Source organism: Callorhinus ursinus, unplaced genomic scaffold (genome assembly GCF_003265705.2).
Source record: "Callorhinus ursinus isolate GAN/ISIS: 27379988/994484 unplaced genomic scaffold, GSC_fseal_2.0 scaffold11, whole genome shotgun sequence".
In the NCBI taxonomy this organism is placed as follows: Eukaryota; Metazoa; Chordata; class Mammalia; order Carnivora; family Otariidae; genus Callorhinus; species Callorhinus ursinus.
Window position 1 is genome coordinate 47,068,679 of NW_027397073.1, and position 26,485 is coordinate 47,095,163.

Sequence of the window (26,485 nt, forward strand, 5' to 3'; positions counted from 1 at the left end):
GGGTGGAGGTAATTAGGAAAAACACACATTCCCTGACTCAGAGAGCTCAAAACCCAGAAGAGGGGCCAGGGAGTTATTGACATAGTATGAAGCACCTCCCCCGCCCCCACCACTGCCAAGAAGCTGTAAGAGAAATGAAGACTCATGCCCAATGCCACTCAGCCGGCTCTTGGCAAATAGCAGGACAAGGCCTCCGATCTCCTACTGCCTTCTGGGTCAGAGTTCTTTCACAGCCCCTTGTTACCCACCACCCCCCACCGGGGCCTATCTGCAGAGATCATGTCCCCACCAAGGGGCACATTATTGAGGAAGCATTCTTGGGTGCTGTGATAGTTAATTTTTATAATGCCAACTTGGCTACACTATGAGGCTCAGATGTGTGGCCAGCATCAATCTAGATATTGCTGTGAACATTGTTTCCTCTTTTAAGATATAATTAATATTTCAATCAGTTGACCTTGAGTCAAGCAGATCGCCTTCCACAATGAGGGTAAGACCTCATCCAATCAGCTGAAAGCCTTAAGAGAAAGACAGAGGGTCCCAAGGAAGAAGGAACTCTGCCCTCGGATTTGAGCTTGCAACATCAGTTCTTCCCTGGGTCTTCAGCCCACCAGCGTGCCCTGCAGATTTTAGACTCGCCAGCCCCCACAATCATGTAAGCCAATTCCTTAAAATAAATCTCTCCCCATACACACACACACACACACACACACCTACATCCTATTGGTTCTGTTTCTCTGGAGAGCCCTGATTAACATAAGCTCTTTCTGCTATTTCTGTCTTAAAGTAAAGTGAATACAAAAACACTGGCCCAGTGCCCTAACCAGCCCAGCCGTGGCAGCTCCAACCAGCATAATGTGGGGGACATGGTCCCTGGCTCCTCGGGCCACAGACGTTGTCCTCAGGAAACACAGTTACCCTCCAGAGGTGAAAACAAAGACCCAGCCTTAAAGGCCCGTACATTGTTTTAAATCACAAATTCCTCCATCTGGCATCACACGTCTCACTTCAATCCAGCTAGCAGGGACAGCTGCCAAATTCCAAACCCAAACTTCAACACTGGTAGCCCCTCCTCCCTCCTGGAAATGCTATAATGTCTTACAAACACTCTCATGCTGCTCTTTGTGTCAGTCCAGGTCCTTTGAAGTTTCTGGAGTATTTTTACCTCTCGCCACCTCCTCATTGTTTCAGCTTTAAGACATTTTTACCCCCAAAGAGTATACAAACTAAGGACAGTCAAGCTCCAAAGGGACAAGGAGTGTGCCTGTTATGCTCCCCAATGTCTTCCAGCATCACATGCAGCCCTGGTCCCAGTATATGTTCCTATTTGTTCACTGAAAGAACACGTAACTACTGAAATCTTCCCCAGGTCCACCCTGTGCGGGCATGCATTCCCTTACTGAATCCTGCAGCACTGCCAAGAGACAGGTATTGTATGAGTAATGCCGTCCTCTTCTCCATCAGTAAAGAAGCTCATCGGATGAGATGAGGCTCCACAGACACCATGTAAATCACAAGGTAAACATTGCTCCTTATTGCTTCCGGGATGCAGATGCTGCCCAGGACTTTGGAGCTTTCCCTTCTGTTGGAAAAGCAGGCTGGCACCTTCTCCAGTCAAAGCCACAAAGCCGGCAGCTGGTAACACAGCACCTACTACCACCCACCTTTCTGGTTACCTGGGCATCGGGCAGATTCAATCTACAGAAAATTCTCAGGTTTCTTCCAACCAACCACCTCGATGTTCTCCTAGACAAAAACTGAATTACAAAGTGAAGGACCAGTTCAAGACCCAATGGCACTGAACGTGGCTTCAGACTTCTCCCCACACCCAGCCCTAGGGTTTTGTCTCCCTTCTTGGGAAAGTGGGGAGGGGTCTCCCGGGAGCATCCTGAGCCATAAACCTTCCCTGCAGCAGCATCCATCATTAGCTGGGCCCATCTGGCCTCTTCTCTTGTTTGGTTTGTCTGATTCATGGGACTATGCTGACAGGTAGGAGGTTAGTCTTGCACTGGCAACCTATTTATAGTTTTCTAAGGAAAGATCTGTCACCACAACCCAAGGACTACAGCAAACTCCAACAGGGACAGTTCCTGGCCCCGGGTCAGGTCAGTGTGGTTGAGGTTTGGGGGCAGCTCCACTTAGCACCCCTTCGGTTCCAAGGCATGGGAGAACCACTTGTTTCCACAACCCACACCCTCCTAGCCTCTGTTCTCAGTGCTGACTAGTTCCTGCCAGCAAACTGTACCAGGAAAGGAAGGGAGAGGGAGGAGAAGCATGAGGGAGAGGAAAACAGGAATGAGGGATGGAGGGAAGAGGAAAAGCTGGGGGTGTGGTGGGAGGAGGAAAAGGGGGGAGCAAACCCCCCAAATGACCAAGTTAACTGAGAGAATTATAGTTGTATGCTGTAATTGAAGAGAAAGAGGTGAACCAGATATCAATGTAAACACAAGTTTTAAATACATATAGACAATTCTCCAATGGGGTCTCCTATCTATGATTCGACTTTCCCCTATGAAAAAGAAAACTGCAGGGCACTTGCGTGAGTTGAAATTAAAATAAGAATATGGCACTGTATTTAGAGAGGTCTGGAGCAAATTAAGTTAATGCGAAACATGAATGCAGAACCGCTGTTGGCAAGAACAACTTAGAAGGGTTTTAAAATTCCTCCTCAAGATTTTTTAAATCTTTGAAACAATATAGAGCAAAGCCATAAGAACATTTTTTTGGCTAGAATATACTGGACCATCTGATGTAGCATTTGGGGTCATGTTGATTTTATTCTAAAATTCAGTGGCCAAGCAATCAGTTTTGTCTTAAGAAAAAAAAAAAAAACAGAGATTAAAAATACTGTGTTGGATCTCACTGTTAGACTAAGCTCAGATTTCAGTGAGTCTGAGTCTCAGGCACTAGCCTCAAAGCCGCCCCCAAGGGAAAATTGTAAAAGATCACAAAAGCTGTTAGAAAAAGGAAAGAGCAAGAGAAGAGAGACTATCACAGACAGAATTCTTCCAGAACCTAGCAGTCCAAATGGAACCACAAGCTTCAAGGTACACGCTTACACCATGCCAGGGATACGGTGGATGATGCATTTCCTGCAAAACTTGGCAAACAGGGGTGGTAGGCTCCTCTGAGGCTGGATGTGCTCTGGCAGGGTCCACTGAGACAGGACTTGAGGTGATCTGCTCCCCCCTCATCCCCCTGCTGGAGTTCCAAAGCCTGAACAACACTTTCTCCCGCAAGGGCATGGGACTAGTGTACACAATGAACCTGCCCCTCTGCCTCATTATGTGGGCCTTTCCTTCCACTTGAGCCATGACTTTGAACCACAGCCAGAACCCAAAAGAGACCGGCCGCACACAGTCACCCAGGGAGCCAGGGAGCACCTGCTGCTCTCCCCCGGCCCCACTCTGCAGCCCTTGGCACACCTTCTCAGTCTTGTGTTTCCCTGGCCTGCCTTTTGGCCAGTGAGCTCAGATGACTTTAGTTGACCTTTGGAAGCAGAGCTCCAAACCAGCTGTACCAAAAATATAAATGAGAAGATACATTCTTATTTTTCTTAAATCCAGACTCTATCATTTAAACAAGGAATGTGGCATTATGCACAGTGGCTGATCGAAGAGTTTTCTTATCAGGTGTCATCTTCTTAGGAAAGAAAGATGCTACAGTTAAACCTCATAGGTATTCCTAATCTCTTATAGGACTGGTCACTTTGGGGAACTAGGTTTTCTCCGATTGCTGATGATTTTAGCAACACACAGTTCTGCCACCCTGTTTTGATTACGGCATCCTGATTTTGCGGTGGCGGGATGGAGGTGAGGGTGGAGCAGTTCTTCTCCTTCCTCCACCGTACTGTTCAGACTATGGACTTCACTGTGGTTCCCTGGATGTGGGGAGACTCGGGCTTGGCCAGTCAGAGCACAGAATGCCACGGCCATGGGCTTGGTTCAGGAACGGGCACATGATCCAGTCAGAACAGACTTGGCCTGGAGGAATGCATGCTCTTTTTCCCTAGACTTGAACCTGGAAGGATGAATGTCAGTCTGGTCAGGCTGCTGTAATAAAATACCATAGGCTTGAACATTCTCACTGTTCCAGAGGTTGGGAAGTCCAAGAGCAAGGTACCAGCTGCCAGCAGATTCGGTTCCTGGGCACTCTCTTCCCGGCTTTTGGACAACCGCCTTCCTCCTGTGCCCTCACATGGCAGAGAGAGTGTCTGTAAAACTCACTGGTGTCACTTCTTAGAACGACACTAACCCTGTCAGATCAATGGTCCAACCTTTGACCTCATGTAACCTTAATTACTTCCTTACTCCAAAAACAGTCCCCTTGGAGATTAGGGCTTCAACATATGAATTTGAAGGGGACACAATTCAGTCCATAGCGACGTATGTCTAGTATGTCTAAGAAGTGTCAGCTACCATCTTACCACCACCTGAGACCTCAAAATGAAGCCAATCTACAAGACAGCAGGCTTGAGAGATGGAGAAAAACAGACCCTGCCAACATCTTCTGAGGATCAACCTGTTCCTGAAACCAAATATGCCCAGAACTATTCAATTACAACAAATAAATTCTTTTTGCCTTAAGCCAGGTTAGGTTACATTTTCTGTCACATGAAACTATGGAGTCAAAATTGACTCATCAACCACCAAAATATTCTCATTTTAAAAGTACTCTTACCAAATAGTGCTCTTACCAAAATGTATGATGTATCTTCCTTCCTCCTGAAACACATATTCAGACATAATTTCACTACTACACCATGATCCAGAGCCATTATTATGGTATTCATTTCCTTATTCTAACAGTGACATCCTCTGTACCTCCTGAGTTGAGGAGGATTATCTGCTCTTCACCAAATGGTCCCAAGCTGCTATACTGCTTCAGTTTCATGTCTGCTTTGGTTTCCTCCCTTACTGTCAGTGTGTTGCCTTAGCAATTTTCCCCTCCCTTCTAATTTTATGTTTCTAATTCACCATGGGTGTGGCTTAGAAAACAACCAAACTTAGCACAATTATTTAAAAAAAGAGAGAGAGAAAGAGAGAGAGACATAGGTAGAGAGGGCCTATGGGATTCTTCTAGTAGTGAAATGCATGGATTTTAGTGCGGATCTTTGGAAGTGTCCTTTTTCACTTTACAGAGGCAATTGGGGGCTGAGGGGTCTTATTGCCCCGTTCTCTCATTTTAGCTCCAGATGCATGAGCCAGATAAACAAATTCCATCTAGATGGAATAATACTGTACTGCAGTTCAAAGAATGAGGGCATATATTTAAAAAGTCATCTTTTTTTTAAGTGGAAAAAAAAATGACCAGGGACGCCTCGGTGGCTCAGTTTGTTAAGCGACTGCCTTCGGCTCAGGTCATGATCCTGGAGTCCCGGGAATGAGTCACGCATCGGGCTCCCTGCTCGGCGGGGAGTCTGCTTCTCCCTCTGATCCTCCCCCTCTCATGCTCTCTCTCTCTCTCTCTCTCAAATAAATAAATAAATAAGAAAAAAAAATGACCAGAGTTTGAGGTTTATTATAGAAATCCATGTTTCAATAGGCAGAGCATTAAAAATAATCACAGCTCCTATAAGCAAATCACAATCATGGCGTCCCTTTAAAGAAACTGCAGATTAAGCCATATTAAGGTGCAACTGAATGTCATATAATTCATGTATTGAAAAAGCACAGCTGCTGTAACTAAACCCGTGGCTCTTTTCTACTTCACTCAGTGCTGATGATTGTCCCCCTGCACCTACATGAATACGCTAGCAAGTTCTAGAGCTTTTCAGCACTCTCTTAGGTAAGGGAGCAATCATTAAGTCAAAACCCAGTTTAAGGTCAAATCTCAGGACATTAACATTTATATTCTCCCTCCTTCCTGGGTTTAAGGCAGAAGAGTAAAGAAAGACTATGGATTAAAGATGAAACAGGGGATGCATCTCAGATGAGTTCCTCATGCCCTTTGGTCCTTACTCCTGTCTTATAGAGAAAGTATAAAAAATAAGACAGAGTGGTTGCTTGGCCCCTGAACAGGTTTAGGAAGGAATTATGCAATGTAAACTGGCCCAAGTGAAACAGAATCAGATGATTGCTGCAATCTACTGAGCAACAGTTTCCAGGTGAAAGAGGGATCCTAAATTCACCCAAATACTCCATGATTTTCAGACAGTAACTATTTGAAAGTCTGAAGCCACAAAACCAAAGAGTAGAATTAAAGAAAAGTGACCAACTACTCAGAATCATAGACAAAATCCTCCAGGATTACATAACACGGTAGCTTTCAAATTTTTTTTTAGCTACATCCACAGTAAGAAATAAATTTTATGATGTACTGTATGGTGACTAAAATAACATAATTTAAAAAAATAAAAATAAATTTAAAAAATTTTTAAAAAGAAATAAATTTTACACTGTAACCCAATAAACATACACAGAGATTGACAGATGATAAAGATGTAGAAACAATGATATTTATTATTATAGGAGATAACTATGAACAACAAGAAATTTGCAAAACAATTCTTTACTGCTTAGAATGCATATTCTATTCTATTCTATTTTATTCTATTCTATTCTATTTCATTTTAATGCTGGTCCATACTCACTGAATTGATTTCTCCGTGCACTGATGGTGACCTGCAGTGTGAAAAATGCAGTCTGAGAAGCATAGTCTTCATGCTTTTTGAGGTCCTGGGACCTCTAGCTGCTGCAGATGTGAAGGAAGAGAATATAATTCCTAAAGGTACACCGGGGTGAGGGTCAAGAAATGTGGTGTTACTCATCACCCTGCAACTACCTAGCTTTCCCTGCATCTCAGGTTAGTAAAATAGGTAATTTCAATTTCTTTTAACTCCAAAATTCTAATGCATATCATTTTATCACTGTTGTAAATAAGATACCAGGAGAGATGGGTGCAAATTTCCAGAGAGATAAGGCTGATGTGTGTCTGGAGAGGCAATACCCTGCTTTCATGTGCTGGATTCCCCCACCCTTATCTTTTTGAAAAAGAGGTTTATTGAGATACTATTCATATACCATACAATTTATCCATTTAAAATGTACAATGTTTTTTAATGTATTCAAAAGGTTGTGCAACCCTCAGCATGATCTAATTTTAGAATCATTTTTGCCCCCCCAAAAGAAACCCCATACTCATTATCAGTCAATCCCCATTGCCCCATCTCCGCCACCCCACCCACCTCCATCCCAGCCCTAAGCAACCACTAATCTACTTCCTGTCTCTATGAATTTGTCTGTTCTTGACATTTCATATAATGGAATCATGCAATATGTGGTCTTCTGTGACTAGCTTCTTTCACTTAGCATCATGTTTTCAAGGTTCATCCAAGTTGTGGCATGTATCCATACTTCTTTCTTTTTTTTCCCAATAATATTCCATAATATGGAGAAACTACATTTTATTTATCCATTCATCAGCTCATGAACATGTAGTTTGTCTCCCCTTCTTGGCTACTCTGACTAATGCTGCTACAGACATTGGTATACAAGCTACTGTGTGGTTGTGTATTCTCATTGCCTTTGGATATATACCTAGGAGTAGATTTCCTGGATCATACGGTAACCCTAGGCTTAACATTTTGAGAAATAGCAAAACTGTTTGCAAAATGGCTGTATCGTCGTGCATTCCCACTAGCACTGTAGGAGGGCTCAAATTTCCCCACATCCTTGCCAACCTTTGTTACAGCCTGCCTTTATAGTGGATAGGAAATGATATTTCATTGTGCTTTTAATTTGCATTTACCTAATAACTGATGATGTGGAACATCTTTTCACGTGCTTATTGGTCCACCGTAGATCTTCTTTGGAGAACTATTTATTCAAATATTCTGTCCATTTTTTAATTAGGTTGTCTTTTAATTAGAATGTTGTAAGAGCTCTTTAGATATTCTTGATACTATATATCTGTGCCTTATCAGACACATGATTTGCACATACTTTCCTCCATTCAATGGGTTGTTTTTTCACTTTCTTGATAGTGTCCTTTGAAACACAAAGGTTTTTAAAGTCCAGTATCTGTTTTTTTTCTTTTGTTGCCTGTGCTTTTGGTGTCAAATCTAAAAAATTATTGCCTAACCTAAAGTCACAAAGATTTACATCTATGCTTTCTTCTAGGAGCTTTACAGGCTAATAAGCTCATATATCTGGGCTTTTGATCCACTGGGCTTAATATTGGTATATGGTATGCTGTAGAATCCACTCACATTTAATGTTGTTATTGATACAGTTGGGTTTACTTCTGCCATTTTGCATTTTGTTTTCTACATGTTTCATATCTTTTTGTTTTGCTATTCCCCTTTTATTGCCTTCTTTTGTATTAAATGAATATTTTCTAGCATCACATTTTACTTCAATGTTTTTAATTTTTTGTTATTGTCTTAGTGGTTGCTCTAAAAGTTGCAAAATACATCTTCAAAGCATCAACTTCAGATTTATACTAACTTAGTTCCAGTGACAATATAGACCTTACTCCTACATAACTCCATTCTTTCTCTGTTTTTGTGCTGTTACTGCTAGACGTATTATGTCTAAATACGTCAAAACCCAACAATACATTGTTATACTTATTTATATAATCTATATCTTCTAAAGAAGCCAATAGAAGAAAAGAGAGAACATACATATGTATAGAGTATCTTAATAAACTTTCTTATTTATCCCTTCTGGTTCTCTTCATTTCCTGCCATAGATGTGATGTCACTTCCTTATTCTAATCCGTAACTTCGTTCTCACCCATCTCCTCTGTGCTATTATTGTTAAACATATTACATTTCTGTATGGGATAGGCATACACACACACACGTGTGTTTATGTATATATATGCTATGTATGTTATAGGCCCACCTAACAGACATACGTGTATGTGTGTGTGTGTACAGTCTTGTGCAATTTCTTTTAAAATCAATCAAGACAAGAAAGGATAAAAAATATGCAATTATACTATATTTTGTAATACTTACTATTGTGGATTGAATTATGTGCCTCCCAAATTCATATATTGAAGCTCTAACTGCTGTTGTGACTGTAATTGAATATAGGACCTTTAAGGGGGTAATTAAGGTTAAATGAGATCATAAAGGTGGGGTCCTAATCCTACAGGACCGCTATTCTTTTAAGAAAGGCAGAAATAACAGAGATTTCTCTCTCTCTTTTTTTCTGCCCACACAGAGAGGAAAGAACATGTGACAATACAAGGAGAAGGCAGCTGTCTGCAAGCCAGGAAGAGTACTCACCAGAAATCAATTTTCTTTCTTTCTTTCTTTCTTTTTTTTTAGAGAGAGAGAGAGAGCATGCACCCACACACAAGAGTATGGGGAGGGGCAGAGGGAGAGAGACTCTCAAGCAGACTTCATGCTGAGCTCGGAGCTGGAGGTGGGACTTGATCCCACAACCCTGAGATCACAACTGGAGCTGAAATCAAGAGTCCTCGGCTCCACCCACTGAGCCACACTGGTGCCCCGCCCAGAAATCAATTTTCTAGCACCCTGATCTTAGAATTCTAGCCTCCAAAACCATGAGAAAATGAATGACTGTTGTTTGGGCCACACAGTCTGTAGTATCCTGTTACGGAAGTTCAAGCAGACCACTACACCTACCTCATTACCTTTACCAACACTCTATACTTGCAGGTGGACTCCAACTACTGTCTGGTATCACCTGCTTTCAGCCTTGAAGAACCTCCTTTACTATTTCTTATAAGGCAAGTAGGCTACCCTCAAATTCTCTCTTTTTGTTCATCTGGGAATATCTTTATTTGGATTTCATTTTGAAAGATAATTTTGATGGATATAAAATTCTTGGTTGACCAAATTTTACTTTCAGTTCTTAGACTGTGTGGCCCCACTGCCTTGTAGCCTGCATTGTTTCAGATGAGAAATCGGGTAGCATTCTAACAGATTCCCTGGCGTGGACTGAGTCATTTTTCTTTTGCTCTTGTAAGACTTTTTTCTGTCTTCCAACATTTAAACCATGAAGTCTGAGTATGGCTCTCTTTGCAGATATCCTACTTGGAATTCATTAAACTTCTTCAGTGTGTAGATTGTTTTTCATTAGATTTGGGGAGTTTTCTGCCATTATTTCTTAGACTATGTTTTCTGGCCCTTCCTCCATCCTCTCCTTCCAGTACTCCCATTACATGGATGTTAGTGCACTTTGGTGTCTCCTGTTTCTCTGAGGCTCTGTCCATTTATCTTCATTCTTCTTTTCTCTGTTTTTCAGACTGAATAATCTCTATTGATCTGTCATCAAGTTTGCTGATTCTTCTGCTGGCTCAAATCTACTACCGAATCACTTTGGTGAATTCTTCATTTCAATTTTACTTTTCAACTCCAGAATTTCCATTTGGTTCTTTTATATAGTGTCTATCTCTTCATTGATATTCTCCATTTGATTAGACATTATCATTATACTTTCCTTTAATTCATTAAGCATAGTTTCCATTACCTCTTTGTACATATTTATAACAGCTATTTTGGTCACAGCTAAATCTACCATCTGAGCCTATTCAGAAGCTGTTTCTATTGCCTGCTTTTCACCTGTGTATGGGTCATACTTCCCTGATTCTTTGCATATCTCTCTTTTTATTTTTGAAAACTGGACATTCTAGGTGACATATAAAACACTGGCTACCACAGGAATTGTTCTTTGTTTGCTTAGTTGGTTGGTTGTTTAATGATATGGATGAATTAGTTTTGCAAGTTCTGCTTCCCCTCCAATGTCCAGCCTCTGATGTTCCCACTCAGACATTCCCCCTTGTGTTTATCTGCTGGCCTGGCTACCCCAGCGGCACCCCTGGATCCACACAAGCAACTGATTGGTTGAACGTTGTGCTTGAACCTGCTTGGCCGGTCAGATTTTTACCCTTTCCCATTACATATGTGTATAGCTTGGAGGCTGCTACCACAGTGTGGAGAATTCACATTTTTCCCTTACATTCAGCCAGGGACTACTAGTTTCGATTTTTCCTCTCTGGTCACTCCTGAGAGGGCACAGCCTTGAGCACCACACAGTTCTACATAACCATCGATGACTAAGTTAGCCTTTTTAAGCCTGACTCCTTAGGAGTTACCCTGTGTCAGAGCAGCTTATTTGGTCAATGTTTGGTTAGAGGTTGTGCTTAAACCCCTTCTGCCAGTGTGACTACGACCCTAAGGTAATGGATTTGTGCGCAGCATGGGGACATTTCTGAGTCTTCCCCCGTCTGATTGGACTCCTCCTGAAGAGGTGCAATCTAGCACATGCACACAACCTTCCCAACCTGCAGACTTATCTGTGACATCAGAAGGGCTCTTCTTGGCTGAACTTCCTCTGATTCTCTCTACTAAACTTCCCGCTGCTCTGCCATCCTGCTTATACCAGAGCTACCAGCCTCCTCGTAATTGCTCCACACCAGGATCTACAATGTTTTCTGCAACACCCTCTGGCCCCTTCTGTTAAAATAATTCCCTCAGACAGAGCTTCCGAACTCTTTATCATTACGACTTCCCTGTCCTCCAGGCTGTGCCGAGCCCCTGGACCACCAGACTTGAAGATGAGGACCCACTTTTCCTGGCATGATACCCATGCTCTACGAGCAGGCATCGGGCATAGGAGTGGTAGCTCCTGGTCATCTCAGCTTGCCTCTCCTAGCTTGGGACCTCCACTCTATGAGCTAGCTGGGGTGCAGATGATCGGGTTCTAGTATTTTCAGCCTTCAGGGCTTGGTGTAGAGTCTCCACCACACAGGTGGGGCTGGGTGGAGAAAGAGAAGACATGGTCCTCTCTGCTGAGCCTACCTGGAATAGAGCTTCTATAACACAAGCCAGGGGGCAATGAGAAATGCCAGCAGCCTGCCCCTCCTTGGGTGAAACTGTAGCCCCAGAACAGATATTTAGAAGAAAGTGAACCCCCATCTTCTTGGCTGTCCATGCCCACAGCAGAGTTTCTACAACACACAGTTGGGGTGGAGGGGGTAACGGAGCTCAAATGTCAGACTTGATCTTACTGATATTTAGATTTTCTTAAATAAATGTTTCTTCATTTGCTCTTAGGACAATTTCCAGAGATTTTAAATGATTATTAAAAATTATTTCCCAGCTAAAGTTTTGTTTTGTTGGAGAGAGAGTCCCACTGAGCTCCCTACTCTGCCATTCTGGAAGTCCCACCTTCCTCTGCTCTGTCATGAATACACCTTTGTATTTTCTACCTGTCTTAAAATGAATTAGTTCTAGTAGTGAAGAAGTGTGGAAAAAAGAGCATTCTTAAAATTAATGTATTACTCCTCACCTTTATATCCATAGACACAAAGGCACAATGTGACAGCCTTGCTCAAGGGAATGACTAGGTTGGAATATTTGGAATTCATTCTAGCAGAATGAGGCTGGAGTTGGGGCTGGTAAGGAGGAGGAAAAAAGATAACCTTTGGGATACTTTCAGTCACAAGCATGGCAGCTGAAGCAGAACTAACCTGAATGTCAGCAGATTATTAGAAAATTAACATGAGACATTCTGTCCACGCCTTGCCCCCAAACAGCTTACGTCTACAATATAATTGGGGGAGTGGTCGACAAAACAAAAAGCAGCTAGAAAATGCTTGCCTCAATGAATTATGGAACACTACATCAAAAACTAATGATGTAATGTATGGTGATTAACATAACAATAAAAAATTTAAAGAAAATGCTTGCCTGTTACAGGAGGGGAGTGAGATAAACTACCTGGCTGCCTCAACCCTTCTCCAGCTTTTGGTGAAAAGACCTCATTTTCACTGCTCATCATCTTGCCTTCTCCCACCATGAGCTCCTCTGGGCTTGGCCCTCATGGACATCTGACATGGAGAGTCTCCACTCCCTCTCCCTCCCACTGGTTCCTCACGTGGGGTCTCCAGCTTAAAATAGAAATGTAATCATCCCCAACTTGTGCGCGAAACTTCATGATTTGGGATATCTTTCCGCAGAAATAATACCAGGAGCAAGGACGAGGTTACCATGCAACACTGTGGAGCCAGTTGAACAGAATTTGCCTCTAGTAGGATTCACACAATTTGAACATGAGCATCACCCGTACTGATTATTTCCATGGGAAATGTATTGGGCGCTCCAACCACTAATAGTGAATTTCTCTGGTTGAGGGAGAGTTTCTGTGGCTCCCAGTGGCAAAGGCTGAGACAGCGGGAGCAGAGGATAGAGGTCTGTGGACAGAGTGTGACAGGGGACCAAGAGGAGAAGGGAGCCGTTTCCTTTTCCATACAAATGAGTTCTTCCCAGGCACTAAGAGCTTCACAGTCAGTGTGTCTGTAATCTGCACGATTACGACGCAATTGAGAAACAGAGGGGCTAAGCAACCTGCCCCAAGGGACACCTAGTACGAACCTGGTGTTTCATCACTTTAGCCTCCAGCTCCAGGATTGGGGTTGGGTCGGCCCTGCCTGCACCTGCCTCCCTGGTTTTCTAGTGACTGACGTGGCAGATGAGATTGCTCAATACTGACTGTAGCCTCCAACTGTGCTCAGGGGCTGGCAAGCTCCAAACAGCACTTTCCAGATTCTCCTGGAGTTGGGTTCTGGGTGTCTGGATGCCAACTTGGTTTTGCAAATAATTAGTACTCGAATAAGATTAGAAAGGTGGAAGTGAAGAGAAGGCTGCCTTCTGCACCTACTGAGCATTTCCGCAGCTGAGCCCCAACTAGCTTCCCCGGGACCAAGCGATGGCTGTGGAGGCAGCAGGACTGGTCCTTCTGTCCTGGAGCTGTGCTGCTGCAATCCGGGCTTAATGCTCAGCCTTTCTATTGGGAGCCTCCTTGAAAGCCCTGCCTGGAGACTGCCCTCCAGCCCTTAACGACTGAGCTGAGCACCTAAGGACCGATTGCAAGTCCCTGTCTGTTTATAACACCTAGAGGAGTTTTCAGTTCCTGCCTTGAGCCCTGACTGGTAATCCTCTCTTCTTCTCTTCCCTCCCTTTCACTGCTGGGGGAAGAACAACGGCAGGCTGTGGATCAGGAGGCAGAGGAACACTTGGGCAAGTTCATTCATTCATTTGCTCATTCACCCAACACTCACTACATTCCTCTTTTGCTCTAGGGACTGGGTCAGACACCTCCTCTTCCCACCCTCCACCTCCTTCAGCGACTCTTACCAGGACACAGAACAAGTAGTGGGGAGAAATGAGTGGTTTCATGCTGGCTGGTCCATCTCCCTGGAATCCTGCCCCCTCTCCTCCTCTGCCTGTCAGGCTCCTAAACACTGCTCAGCTACCACATCCCTTCCAGAGTCAGGATTCCCACCCAGGGAAGCTCCAGAGCCCATGTGCTTACCACCGAGCAGGAGGAGGGGTAGGGTGGGAAAGACAAAAGAAGGGAGGTCACATGGCCCAGGTAGGGGGACAGTCACCTGTAAGACGCATATATAAGCCAGGGGCTCCCTGGCTAACCTGCAGGCCACACAGCTGTGCCAGCAAGTGCTTCCGCATTTCCTCAAGAGGAAACTGATCTCAAGGGACAGATGACCACTGTGCTGTGTGCTGCCCCCTTACCTTGGCAAATAGGGAATGAGTAGAAACCCAAGCGGCAGGCATCACACCGAGGGCCCTCGACCCCAGGGCGGCACAAGCACCTTCCGTAGGCATCACATATTTGGGGGAGAACACCTTCCAAGTCACAGTCACACCCTGCAAGGAGAAAGGACTCTCAGAAGGGGGCCTCCAGGCTCCTTCCTTTCTCAGTTCCTGCCTTCCCTCGGGTGTCTGTCATGCAAACATAGATAATGAGTCATCTATGGCTTCTAGACATTCTTGACCAAGAACACTACACGTTAAAGGGAAATAAACAAACATGAAGGAAAGGTCTGGGATGCCATTAAGAAACATCTAGGGTGGGCATTCGTTTGCAAAGCAGCTACAATCTTTCAACATCTACCCCTGGGGAAACACTTTGCTTTTTTTTTCCAAATCAGAGCCTTATGCAGTAAAACTTCAATTTAATAGATTCCTATCTCACGACCATAATTAACATATTTCTACCTTCCACCATTTTTTAGAAGAAAAGAAACAACATAAATTCAGCCCTACTATGTGCCAGCCGTGGCTTTCGGGGGGCTACGCTTGGGTTGTCTTGCTTAACCCTCCAGGCACAAGGCCTTCCCAGCAGCCAGGCTGCTTCCTATCCCTCCAACCAGCACTTCCCTGCCTCAGGACCTTTGCTCTGGCTGTTCCCTCCACCTGTAATGCGCTCTCCTGGTTCTTTCTTGTCCCTTAGGTCTTAGTTCAGAGTCAGCTCCTAGGAACACCTTCCCCAACCCATCTGCATGAGCAGGCTCCCTCCTTCCTTCTCCTCTATCGTAACTACGCTGGTCTTTCACAACACTTTTTTTTTTTATTTTATTTATTTATTTTGAGAGAGAGAGAGCATAAGCGGAGGCCGGGGGCGGGGGGGGAATCTCAAGCAGACTCCACGCTCTGTGCAGAGCCCGGCATGGGGCTCCATCCCAGGACCCTGAGATCATGACCTGAGCTGAAACCAAGAGTTGGACTCTTAACAGATTGAGCCAACACTTTAATTACTGAAATCACTTAATGGCCTCATGACTTGTGCTCTGACCCACAGAAGCAAGTGAAAATGCTCTGGTGCGACTTCTGAGCCCAGGTCACAACAGGTTTTGCAGTTTCCATTCTCACCCTCCAGGAACCCTGAGACCACCATGTGAGTCCACAGGAAAGAGAAAATTTGACTGTCAGGTACAGTCTGGGCATTAAAACCAAGCATTGGAATTCAATAAGATACTTGAACTTTATGTTGGCTTCAAGGCCCGAAGAATACTGATTTACAACCACCTATAAACAGAAAAGAAAGCATCTAGTACCTATGCATTTTTTTAAGTTGTTTCTGAAATTCACTTTTCAACATTTCTTCTTCCTTACGTAGCAAATCATCCCACACAGAGTCAGAAACCTGGAGGCCCCCCTCACGACTCCCTGACCCTCACTTCCCCACACCTCACCATCAGGTCATAGTGGTTATAGCTCAGGAAAGTCTCTGGAATCTTCCCCTGCTTCCAGAGTTCTAGAGCCTTCGTTCAGGGCCTCATCCTCATTCACCTAGATTATTTTGAGAGCCTCCTAACCAGGCTGACTGCTTCCCATCTTGCCCCTTCCAATCCATTCTCCATAACGGTGTCAAGACTGATCTTTCTAAAACACCAACCTTCTCATACCATTTTCCAGTTTAAATTCCTCAAAGGTGAGACAATGCCTTCAGGACACAACCCAACGTCTGACATGCGTGACATAGTAAGCCTAGGAAAAGCGTCCCTTCTCAAGATGCTTTTCTGACACTTGCCGTACAATGGTCACCATAAAGATACAAATCTTTGGCGTCCTCCATGGATATGGCGCCCCTGCAGATGGGGTGCAGCTGCGCCCTGCAACCCACACAGCTGAGCCTGGCTGCCGGCTCTTGTCTTTCCCTAATCCTCTCCTCTTCCTGAACTTCTCCCCCCACCACTGACTCAGCCCCAGTGACCTACCTGCCGTCCCACTCCTGTCCCCATGCCTTCTCTCAGCTGTCCCTCTGCCTGGATAACTCCGTCATGCCCCACGACTCAGAGCCTTCTCCCGCTCTGGGGAAGCTCCCCCACAGCTCCCACCCTCCTCCTTCCTGCCTGCCTCCCTCCCTCCCTCCCTCCCTTCATTCTGTAAGGACACCCCTCCTGCTGGCTTCCCCCCTTTGTGTTCTCGCCCAGACTTAGCATTAGCTCCTGCTGTTTTAACAGTTTACCTGCCTGTGTCTTCCCTAGGAAGGAGCGTCCAGGGAGCAGGGAGTGTACCTAGTACAGAGGAGGCACTTAGGGAATGTTTAATGAATGAAAAACACACTAAATATACTCTTGAATACCTTCAATTCTTTTTAGTAAACACCATCCCTTGAATTCTATTGTATAGGCATCCACACAGAGCCTCCAACAGAGATACCAGGATTTGCCTGTCCGTCTTTAAGCCTTATCTGACAGGTCTCTGCAACAACAGCGACTGGCCCACCTGCCAAGCAGATGACATGCCTGGCCCTAGGAAAGCATGTTCTAACGGCTGTGGCCGCCACCTCTGAGTTCCCATAGTGAACATGTCCTCCAGCCCCAACCACACTGACCTCAAAGCTCTGGCAAAGGCAAGTAGCTAATTATAAAGTGACTGGAGAGACTCAAACCCTTTTCATGATATTTGTCAACAAACCTCCTGGGCACCATGTCTTCAGGCCCCATGGGCATAATCGTCCCCAGATCGCCTCGATCTCCTAGGTCAAGTTTCTGCAGCTGCTGTTTTGCTGGTCCCCGCTCTTTGAACTTGGAGGCATAAACATGTGCATGTGCCTAGAGTGTATGTTTTGCATACGCTATCATTTTCAAAGGGAGCCCTTGAAGATGTGTCCATGATACACTGACTTCCTAGAAATAAATCTTAAGTGGATATAAATGATCCCTTGGACCCAGAAAACCTCAGTGATATCCAAGGTCATGAAATATAATAAAAACAACCTGAAAACATTCTGATCTGCAAAACTGCTCTGTTCTTTTGCTTCACGTCATCCTGTCTGGAACTGAGCATATGGATTTTCCAGTGACGTGGTTCTCAATCTTGGCTGCACTTCGGAATCTCCTGGTAAAATACAATTGCCTGGGTACAGAATCCTAAACCCTGAAATTCTGATATAATCTCACAATCTGTAAAGTATGGTCTCAGAACCAAATCCATCCTGTTTTAGTAAATGAAATTTTACCAGGACACAACCTAGATCTTTCATGTACATGCTGTCTACGGTCGCTTTCCTGGTACAACAGCAACATCGAGTATTTGCAACTTCGCCTACAAATCCAAAAACATTTACCATCTGACCATTTGGGGGTAACAGTTTGTCAACCCCTAAATGGGATTTCCAGTAACGAGAGCAGTGGTTCCTAACAAGAGACATACATCAGTATCATCTGGAAAACTTGTTCAAAATACAATCCTGGACTTCATTCTGGAAAACTAGATTAGGATCTGGGGTGCTACAGAGGAATTTCTACTTTGTAAAAGCAAGGGATTCTAAAACACAGTCCTGTTTAAGAACCACTGTACTAGGGGTGCCTAGGTGGCTCAGTCGGTTAAGCATCTGTCTTCAGCTCAGGTCGTGATCTCAGGGTCCTGGGATCAAGCCCCATGTTGGGCTCCATGCTCAGCGGGGAGCCTGCTTCTCCCTCTCCCTCTGCCTGCTTCTCCCCCTGCTTGTGTTCTCTCTCTCTCTGTCAAATAAATAAATAACATCTTAAAAAAAAAAAAAAAGAACCACTGTACTAGAAAACATGGAAACATGAAACACCAATGGGCCTTAATGAATTAAAATTCTCAGGGGTAGGAGGGTGCTCAGTATTAGCCAGTGTTCTGCATCTTCTGATGTTTGAGCTTCTTTTTGTTTTGTTTTTAAGATTTATTTATTTTAGAGAGAGCGAGCGAGCATGAGTAGGAAGGGCAGAGGGAGAAAGAGGGAATTCTCAAGCAGACTCCCTGCTGAGCAGGGAGCCCGAGGTGGGGCTCGATCCCAGGATCCTGAGATCACGACCTGAGCTGAAACCAAGAGTCAGATCTTCAACCAACTGAGCCACCCAGGTGCCCCGGATGTTTGAGCTTCTCATATTCACTGCTGGGAGTCAGGCCCCAAAGTGTATGTTTTTAAAATGCAATAACAAAAGACCAAATTGAAGTGATATGTGTGCATTCAAATTCCCAAACAGATCTTACTGCACTCGTTGAAACTTCTTTTCCCTGAGGTGGTGTTCTAAGACTTCCCTTGTATTTTGTAACAGATGTCTGAACATCCCTTCAAATTCAATTAGATTTCTTCCCCCCTGCCCCCAAGTCACCGCCAGTCTTACCTGGGGAGGAAAAAGAATTGAATAACAAAAGGATTACTGGAAACAGTAAATGGGAGATCTAAGACATTCTTGTGGAAGAAAACCCAAGATGCGTGGTGTAATCAAGGCTCAAAAGCTGAGTTCCACTCTAGTCAATGAAGAAACATTAAGGAAACATTTGCAGACAGCCACTATGGTCAGGATCCCACCCGCTACGGGCAGGGTAGATACTGCAGGAATTAGAAACATAGCTGCTGTCCTCAGGTGACCAAGTGTCTGGTGAAGGCTTACGGCAATAACTCCGCGTAACAACACAGAGCACCATGGTTTGGCCAGAGGAGCTGGCTATGCGCACGTAAGTCCTCTGCGCTGCCCCCAAATCCTACAACATTCCCCAAGCCCATGCTCTCCCCCATATCCCAGGATGACACTTTCATACCTTCTATATCTTCAACCCTACAGCTTCCTCCCCAACCTCACCTCCTGCCCTGACCTTGAAACTTATTTCACAGACAGAAAAAAGGAACAGCCAGAAGAGAGGGTCTCTAAGTTCCCATCACAGCATCCGCCTGTCCCTCCCCCAGCCCCGCACTTCGCCTTGTCTTCTGCAGCCTTGAGCTGTTATATTGTTGCAGAAGAAATGGAAGTCTTCTGTGGAAAAGAATTCTCTAGAGACCATCTTCTTGTCTGGTCCCAAGTGCCCCTTCTCTGCCCACCCACACACTGGACACACCAGGAGGAGGGGCAGGTGTACTCACACACCCCTGGTACTCACTCCCTTCCCTCGTCATGTGACCGTCAGGCTGCTACTGGTGCCCCGGAGGGGGTGAGAAGCTCAGTGGGTGAGGTCAACATGGTCCAGATGGGGCACAGTCATGGGCTGTGTGCGTGTGCTGTGCCTGGATGTTGGAGCAGTGTGCCTTCCTGAGTGGGTGTGTCCTTGCGTGTGCTATTGTGGGCTTACCTAGAACACCGCCCCCAGCTCCAGAATCAAATCTCAAGACCTAGAATATTCCTCGTATGGGTTAGTTTATATCTACAGTGTGAAAGTCTCCCCCGCCCCTTAAAAGTAGCACCCTTGTGCAGGGCGCAACCCTGCATATCATAATCTAACATATCAGAGATTTCATTTTTTAGTGGTTTGTATATATTTTTGTTATTGTATGAGTCCCTCCACTGGAATATAAGCTATAGGAGAGCTGGGGACTTTTCTCTATTCTGTTCACTGCTAAGTCCCCAGCAGCCAGAATGGTGCTGGGCACATGACAGGTGATCCTAACACCTGCAGAATGAATGATGAGGTAAGTGTAGCACCCACACCCTCCCAGTACTCACCACCCTACCCCAAAGGCTGCTCCCTGCACACCTCTGCCCAGGGGAACCTGTCTGGCTGCAGGAGCTCCTCAGCCTCCCAGCACACCAAGCCCCAGAAGCAGCCCTCCGTCGGCGGCAGGTAACTGAAGTTATCCTGTCAGCTGGGATAATGCCGAGCGAGTTCTATGTTGTCTCCTAGAGATGCCTAGAGGGATGGAGCTCCAGGTGCTATAAGGACCTTGCTTGCTAATGCATCTTCATACTGGATCCCTTTACTCCCTGACTCGCCCCCTTACTGATGTCTCCTGGGATCACCTCCAGGATCGACAGCTTGGGCTCAAATCCTTTCTCAGGGTCTCTGTAGACCCCAAACAAGGCAGTAGGCAACTGATTGCCACTGGAAGTTTCTGAGGAAGCAAGTGACATACAATCCAAGCTCTGTTTAGTCTCCTTAATCAGGGAACATCATGCAAAAGACAGACTGGCATAGAGAATGATACCTGCAAGGCACCTGCCAGGCTCCAGTAAGGAACACTTGAACTTGGGCGTAGTAGCAGGCGTAGGAAGTAAAAAAATAATATGGAGCACAACATTTCCATTGAAGTTAAACCAAAAGAGAGGGTACTTGCCTTTTATATCTCCAGCTACTGGATCTTCTGGACTTGGAGTAGAAATAGGGAAAATGGGAATTCCTAGAAAAATCATTTTTAAAAAAATACAGAGAAAGATTAAAGAGATGATAAAGTAAAATATTAAATTGCATGAACTAGAAAGAAGCCCTTCTAACTTCGTGAAAAGTAGCATGTGGAGCCTAATTTAGAGAAAGGCAATACTGCTATATATATATATATATATATATACATGCAACTGAAACCAGACTGGTCAGACATTCTGATTTGTCTATTAAACTAACAGAAATGGGTATTTTGTGCTCACAATAGCTATGTCTCAGGCTAAGCAGTGACGAGCTTGGTTTCTTTAGCATCTTTATTGGTTTTTTTAATGTAAAATTGAGAACAGTTTTTTTTTTATTTTTTTCAAGTTTTTTTCCCCATAAAATTTGGTTAATGCCATAAAATTGTTTCAGGTTTCTTTTTGTCACTAAAAAGGCAAGTGCAGTTTCTGCTCAGCCTGTATCTAAATAGTTACAGATTCTAAGTGGATTGAGCCTCAATTCAGTGTTAACTGAATACCGCTGCTTAAAAAATTAGTTTCTTTAAATATAAGATGATCATGTAATTCATCCTCCAAATTAGGCTACTGGATGGTGAAAGTGGGAGCTAGTTTAATGATTCCCCTGGGACAGCAGGTGTGAGCCAGGACATAAAATCACCCCATTCACATGTGTCCTGCCCCCATGTCCTACAACACATGATGCTTTCCCTGCCCCGCAAAGCTGGGAATGCAAGAACGAATTCAGCAAGGGGGGGTGGGGGGGGCGTTGAGACAGTGTTTCTTTGTCCTAACACAAAAGAGCAGTTTTTACACTTTAGCAGAACAAACAGAATCATGGCTCTTGTTACAATTTGCAGGGCTGATTTCAGACTCTCCTGTTTCATATTCTATGGTGTTTCTACCAGATACCTATATTCTCTCTCTCAGACGCTGAGACATTCCCTCCGATCACTGCAGTAGGGGAGGTGGGAGCCCATGGTAATCTGGCCAGTGCTACAGTGGGCAAGGGGCAACACATCCCCCAGACACCCAAAACACTGACACACACTATGTGTGTGCACACGGACATTTGGCACCCTTGACACTTCTTCTAAGTTCTTTTGTGAAGAGAAATCACACACACGGATCACTGTTTTCTGACCTCCTGGGATGGCAGTCTCTATGGCACAACCTAACCTAATCATCGGGCATAAATAAGACTAGAAAGTGCAGTCATATAAATGTTACGCTCTGAACTTCTGCAAACACTTTCATGGGAATACAGCCTATGTGGCCCCGTGTCTGTGGTGCCACCACCCTGCCCGCTGTGCCCTCGGGTGTGAATGCACCAGCTACGTGCCAGGAACGGACGCCTCTCCACCTGCCGGGGCTACTTACTCAGGCAAAAGGGGAAGTGATAGTATCCAACTGCACACTTCTCACAGTTGTCTCCTCGGAAATTCGGCTTGCAGGTGCAGCGGCCTGAGCCCGGCTCACAGGCTTCCGCATGCTCGGGGTTACAGCTGCAAGCTAGGAGAGGCACAGCCGTCAGTGCACTCAGGAAGGTGGCCCTGTCCCCAGCACCTCTCACGCAGTGTGTACTACTTTCCTGTTGGCCCCGGTTATTCTTGAAAGGGCACACCCTGTTTTCCACTTCATACCTGCTTAATCGTTTGCATCGACCAAACCCCAGGGACCCTCAGAGATAAGCTTTAAAAGGCATCCGCACTGAGTTCTCGAGAATACAGTTTATTACGCTGAGCACTGTCTGGCTCATGCATCGGAGGCAAGGTGTGCACAGACTCCAGTCAGAGGGGCTGGGGGGGGTGGGAGCGGTGCTGCAGCCCCTGGTAGGTCTGTTGGGCACAGTCCCCCTCTCCCCCTCCCCCGGGCCACAAGCCAACTGCGAATGTCCACGTGGTGGTCAACATCACCTAGGTGCAATGTGGTCACGAGTGCAGGATGCGTCGACATTGATATATAACATGTGGACAGCACAGCAAGATTGTGCCCATAACCCAAATGTTAGATTCCAGTGACGGGACTTACTGAAGGCAGTTTGGCAACCAACACGACTGTTAGGTTTGCATTCCAGATAGACATACTTGGGGTACAAGAGGCTTGGTAACCCCTCCCTTGGGAGCTTCCCCTGACCTGGCAAGTCCTGACCTTGGACAGCAAAAATACTATCAGAACACAGCGAAGTACAAGCCCCGTGAGGAACTGGGAAGCTAGGGAAACTGTGGGCAGCAAGTACCACTCCAGGCTAGCTTCTTCTGGTGTCCTTTGCTTAACTTGCTTAGGACTGATGCATCCTGTGGATTCTCTATGCTATGTCTGTAACATCTTTGCAAGACTGCGAAACCACTTCAGTGATGAAGAAAGAACCTAGAACAGTCATGGAGAGCCGAGAATCACCGAGAACAGTGATTCCGGGAAAGGGATTCAGGATGCATTTGCGATGTCCTGGTCTCCTTCGCTAAGGCCTGTTCTTCGTGGGCCCAAGAAAAGTGATGGACATACCTCGTGGGATGATGTGGGAGAGGGAGGGAAAAGAGGAACACTCTTTGAACAAGGATGAATGCCCAACAGAGAGGCAAATCAGAGTTCACACATTCTTTGGACTTTGATGCCCTCCAATGTTAATGATATGATGAGTGAATCTGGGGGGACAGTGGGCACAGCAGCCAACTTCAGGCCTGAACTGTTTCCAACGGTGACAGCCAGAGAGCATAAAACAGATGACACAGGTAAGGCAAAGTCCATAGTCTGACCTGTGACTGATAATTCCCCAGGGAAAACCTGGTGGCATTCTGCTATATCATGGATGCGGTATGGTACAGAGCCATCAGACAGACAGGACCTGGATCCTGGAGCTACCAGTTAGTAGTCTGGGCAACTGGGCCAACATAGCGAACTACTCAGAGCCTTTGGTTTCCCTGTATCTAAAAATGAAACTAATAATACAGTGTCCTAAGTTGGTTGTGATAATTACACATCTGTGAAATTACTTCAAAATACCTTGCATATAGCAAGTGCCCAATAAATCACAACTGTTTTAGATAACATGACCATTATTAAATCCTTGTGAAATCATTACTATGTTGTCTGGATGCTAATGCAGACCAAAATTTGAAATTATTGGAGATCACAGAAACATGTCAAAATGACAGAAAACAGAGGAACTACCATTTGTTAGATGGCCGGTGTGTGACAAGCCCAAAGCTTAATGTTCCCCAGGTGCTTCTGCCAGCATGTCATTCATTACATCTTAGAGAATATGCAGGCACACCTCGTTTTATTTTCTTCATTGTGCTTTGCAGATATTATGGGTTTTTTTATGAATTGAAGGTTGGTGGCATCCCTGCGTCGAGCAAGACTATCGGCACACTTTATCCAACAGCATTTGCTCACTTTGTGTCCCTGTCACATTTTGATAATTCTCACATTATTTCAAACTTCTTCACTACCACATTTGGAGCAGAATCAACAATGTGAAGAAAGAGGGAAGGAAGGAAACGACTATCCCATCAGAGTTTAGCCCAATGAGCGCCCTGAAACAGTACAGTACAGACCGTCCAAGACATTCCAAGTCAAAAATGAAACTTACGGATGCAGCCGTGAGGGGCGTCGACTGGAACACCATAGGGGCGGTAGAAACCTTCAGCACAGTTTTCACAGTTTATACCAGCTGTGTTATGCTAGAAAGAAATGCGAGAAACTTAGAAAGAAGAGTCCTGGAAAAGTCCATACTTTGTGCTATTCATCCAGTGAAACCATTCTGTCATACACTATTGTAATTTCAAAGTCAAAAAACTAAGCGTTGATCTTGACCTTGAGTCTCCAAGATTTACCACAGGGCACTGGCTTACAGGTGGCTCTGGATTTTTTTTTCCCCATTGAAAGAGGAAACGAGGGTCAGTTCCATGAACTAGACAGCCCGGGTTTTCCCCTCTACCCCAGAATCTGCTCCATGAAGCACCTGACATTTCAGTGAGGAAAAAATTCAAGAGCCCTACCCTTCCCAGTTTCTATCAGAAGGAGTGAGTGGATAACAAATCATCCTTAGGTTTAACCAGGGAATAAAGGGCCATGTGTGTATTTTTATCTTCCCCGATTTTGGAAGAGATCGCACACACAGATTTTATTTGTGCTTTAGTCCTGAAACCATTACCAACACTTCTGTTACGTGAACGGGAAATGTAGGTGCGAGTCTCATGCGCAGAGCTCATTTTAAAGTACAATACTAGGCGGGTTTTTATATTTCATGGTTAATCCTTGTAATTGTCACAAATCAAATTGCCTAACGTGCATCATCAGTTTCCAAGAACTACACACCATGGATCTAACGCAAGTCTGCCTCTCTTGCTCTTTAACTTGGAAGCAATTAGAAGGCCAGTGTTCTCTCAATGTAAAGGAAAGCAACAGGAAGGTGAAAAGAAAACACAAATATAACACACTTTGATCCAAAAGGAGTCTGCATAGAATCAGAGTGGAGAACAAAGATCCTTTTCTGAATGCTCTCCCCCATTTTAGATGGTTTTATTAATTACAGATTTTTATTTATTACCACTCCTTGTCCTGTGGGCTAAAATCTGAATTCACTTTAACATTCAGGTCTAAAACCGCACTGGCCACTTCTCTGACTTAATATTCGCATGCATAAACATTTGGACAAATAAGGAACAGCTGTAGTCCACCTCTCTTCGATCAAGAGCCAATTGCTTGCCACTGTGACTCATCATAGGACATCAGGTTGACCTTGGCTCCCAATTTTTCCCCATTGAAGAAGGCAAATTTCTCTGAAGTGGGCAGCCCCACCTCTCCCTTCTACCACAAATTTTGGTTAATAAAGCACCTGCCACGGAGAACTTATATTTTTAAGATGCAAAGAACAGCAACAAATGACCAAAAGAGAGCCGCAAATCACCGTGCGGATGGCATAGTGCCTGTAGTTTGCCTCCAAATCTTGAGTATTCTCTAGGACCCTCACCTTGCCTGAGGGCAATGACATACCACTTTACCCATGGATACTATCGCCATGGCTGGACCAAGGCCAGATGGAGCCCCGAGGACAGTGGTGGCTCCGGATTTCTATACGGGGGCTGCTGGAGAAGCAACCTCACTGGGAGGAACGGGGGCCTGAATTTGCATTTGCCTGACACGTCACACAAGATGAGAAAACCTCAAACCAAGGAGTGAGGTGGGGGCTGATGGAATCTATGCAGGAAATAAGTCTACCCCCACCCCACTTACCCCTTCCTTTGGTACCACCTAGAGAGGCTTTCTACAGAAGGCTTACCTAAAAACCCCAGGCTCTGATCATTGACATAATCTAATTCCTCCACGCATAACGTTTCCAAGATGCTTTTCCATCTTCAGGTAAACCCCATCTCTCCCTTTTCCTCTCAATTCCTTGACCACATCTACAACACTGTCGCTGGCTTCCATTTCTGTGAACCTCAAGCCCACATGGAGACGATTAGGCTACTCAATGGCCACACTGTCCCAGGAAGCCCCCTACCTGATTTTTCTTCCAAAGGCCAACATGATCTGGCCTCTGTGACGTCTCCAACCTATCTATGCCTGCTCACTCCCCTCCAGCCACATGGCCCCCTTTCTCCTTCTCAGGGCCTTTGCCCTGCCATCCCCTCTG

The 26,485-nt window shown here is 45.0% G+C and overlaps 1 protein-coding gene across 1 annotated transcript in view; it reads right to left on the reverse strand.

Annotated features, from left to right (window-relative positions):
* The window catches only part of LAMA3 (laminin subunit alpha 3), a 263,227-nt gene that overhangs the window by 149,704 nt on the left and 87,038 nt on the right, over positions 1 to 26,485 (reverse strand). Inside the window, exons 9-12 of the mRNA XM_073897993.1 lie at positions 24,440 to 24,530; positions 22,228 to 22,359; positions 20,805 to 20,867; positions 14,513 to 14,647 (exon numbers count right to left, since the gene is read on the reverse strand). Of these exons, the coding sequence (XP_073754094.1) occupies positions 14,513 to 14,647; positions 20,805 to 20,867; positions 22,228 to 22,359; positions 24,440 to 24,530 (421 nt within the window). The remainder of the gene's footprint in view (positions 1 to 14,512; positions 14,648 to 20,804; positions 20,868 to 22,227; positions 22,360 to 24,439; positions 24,531 to 26,485) is intronic.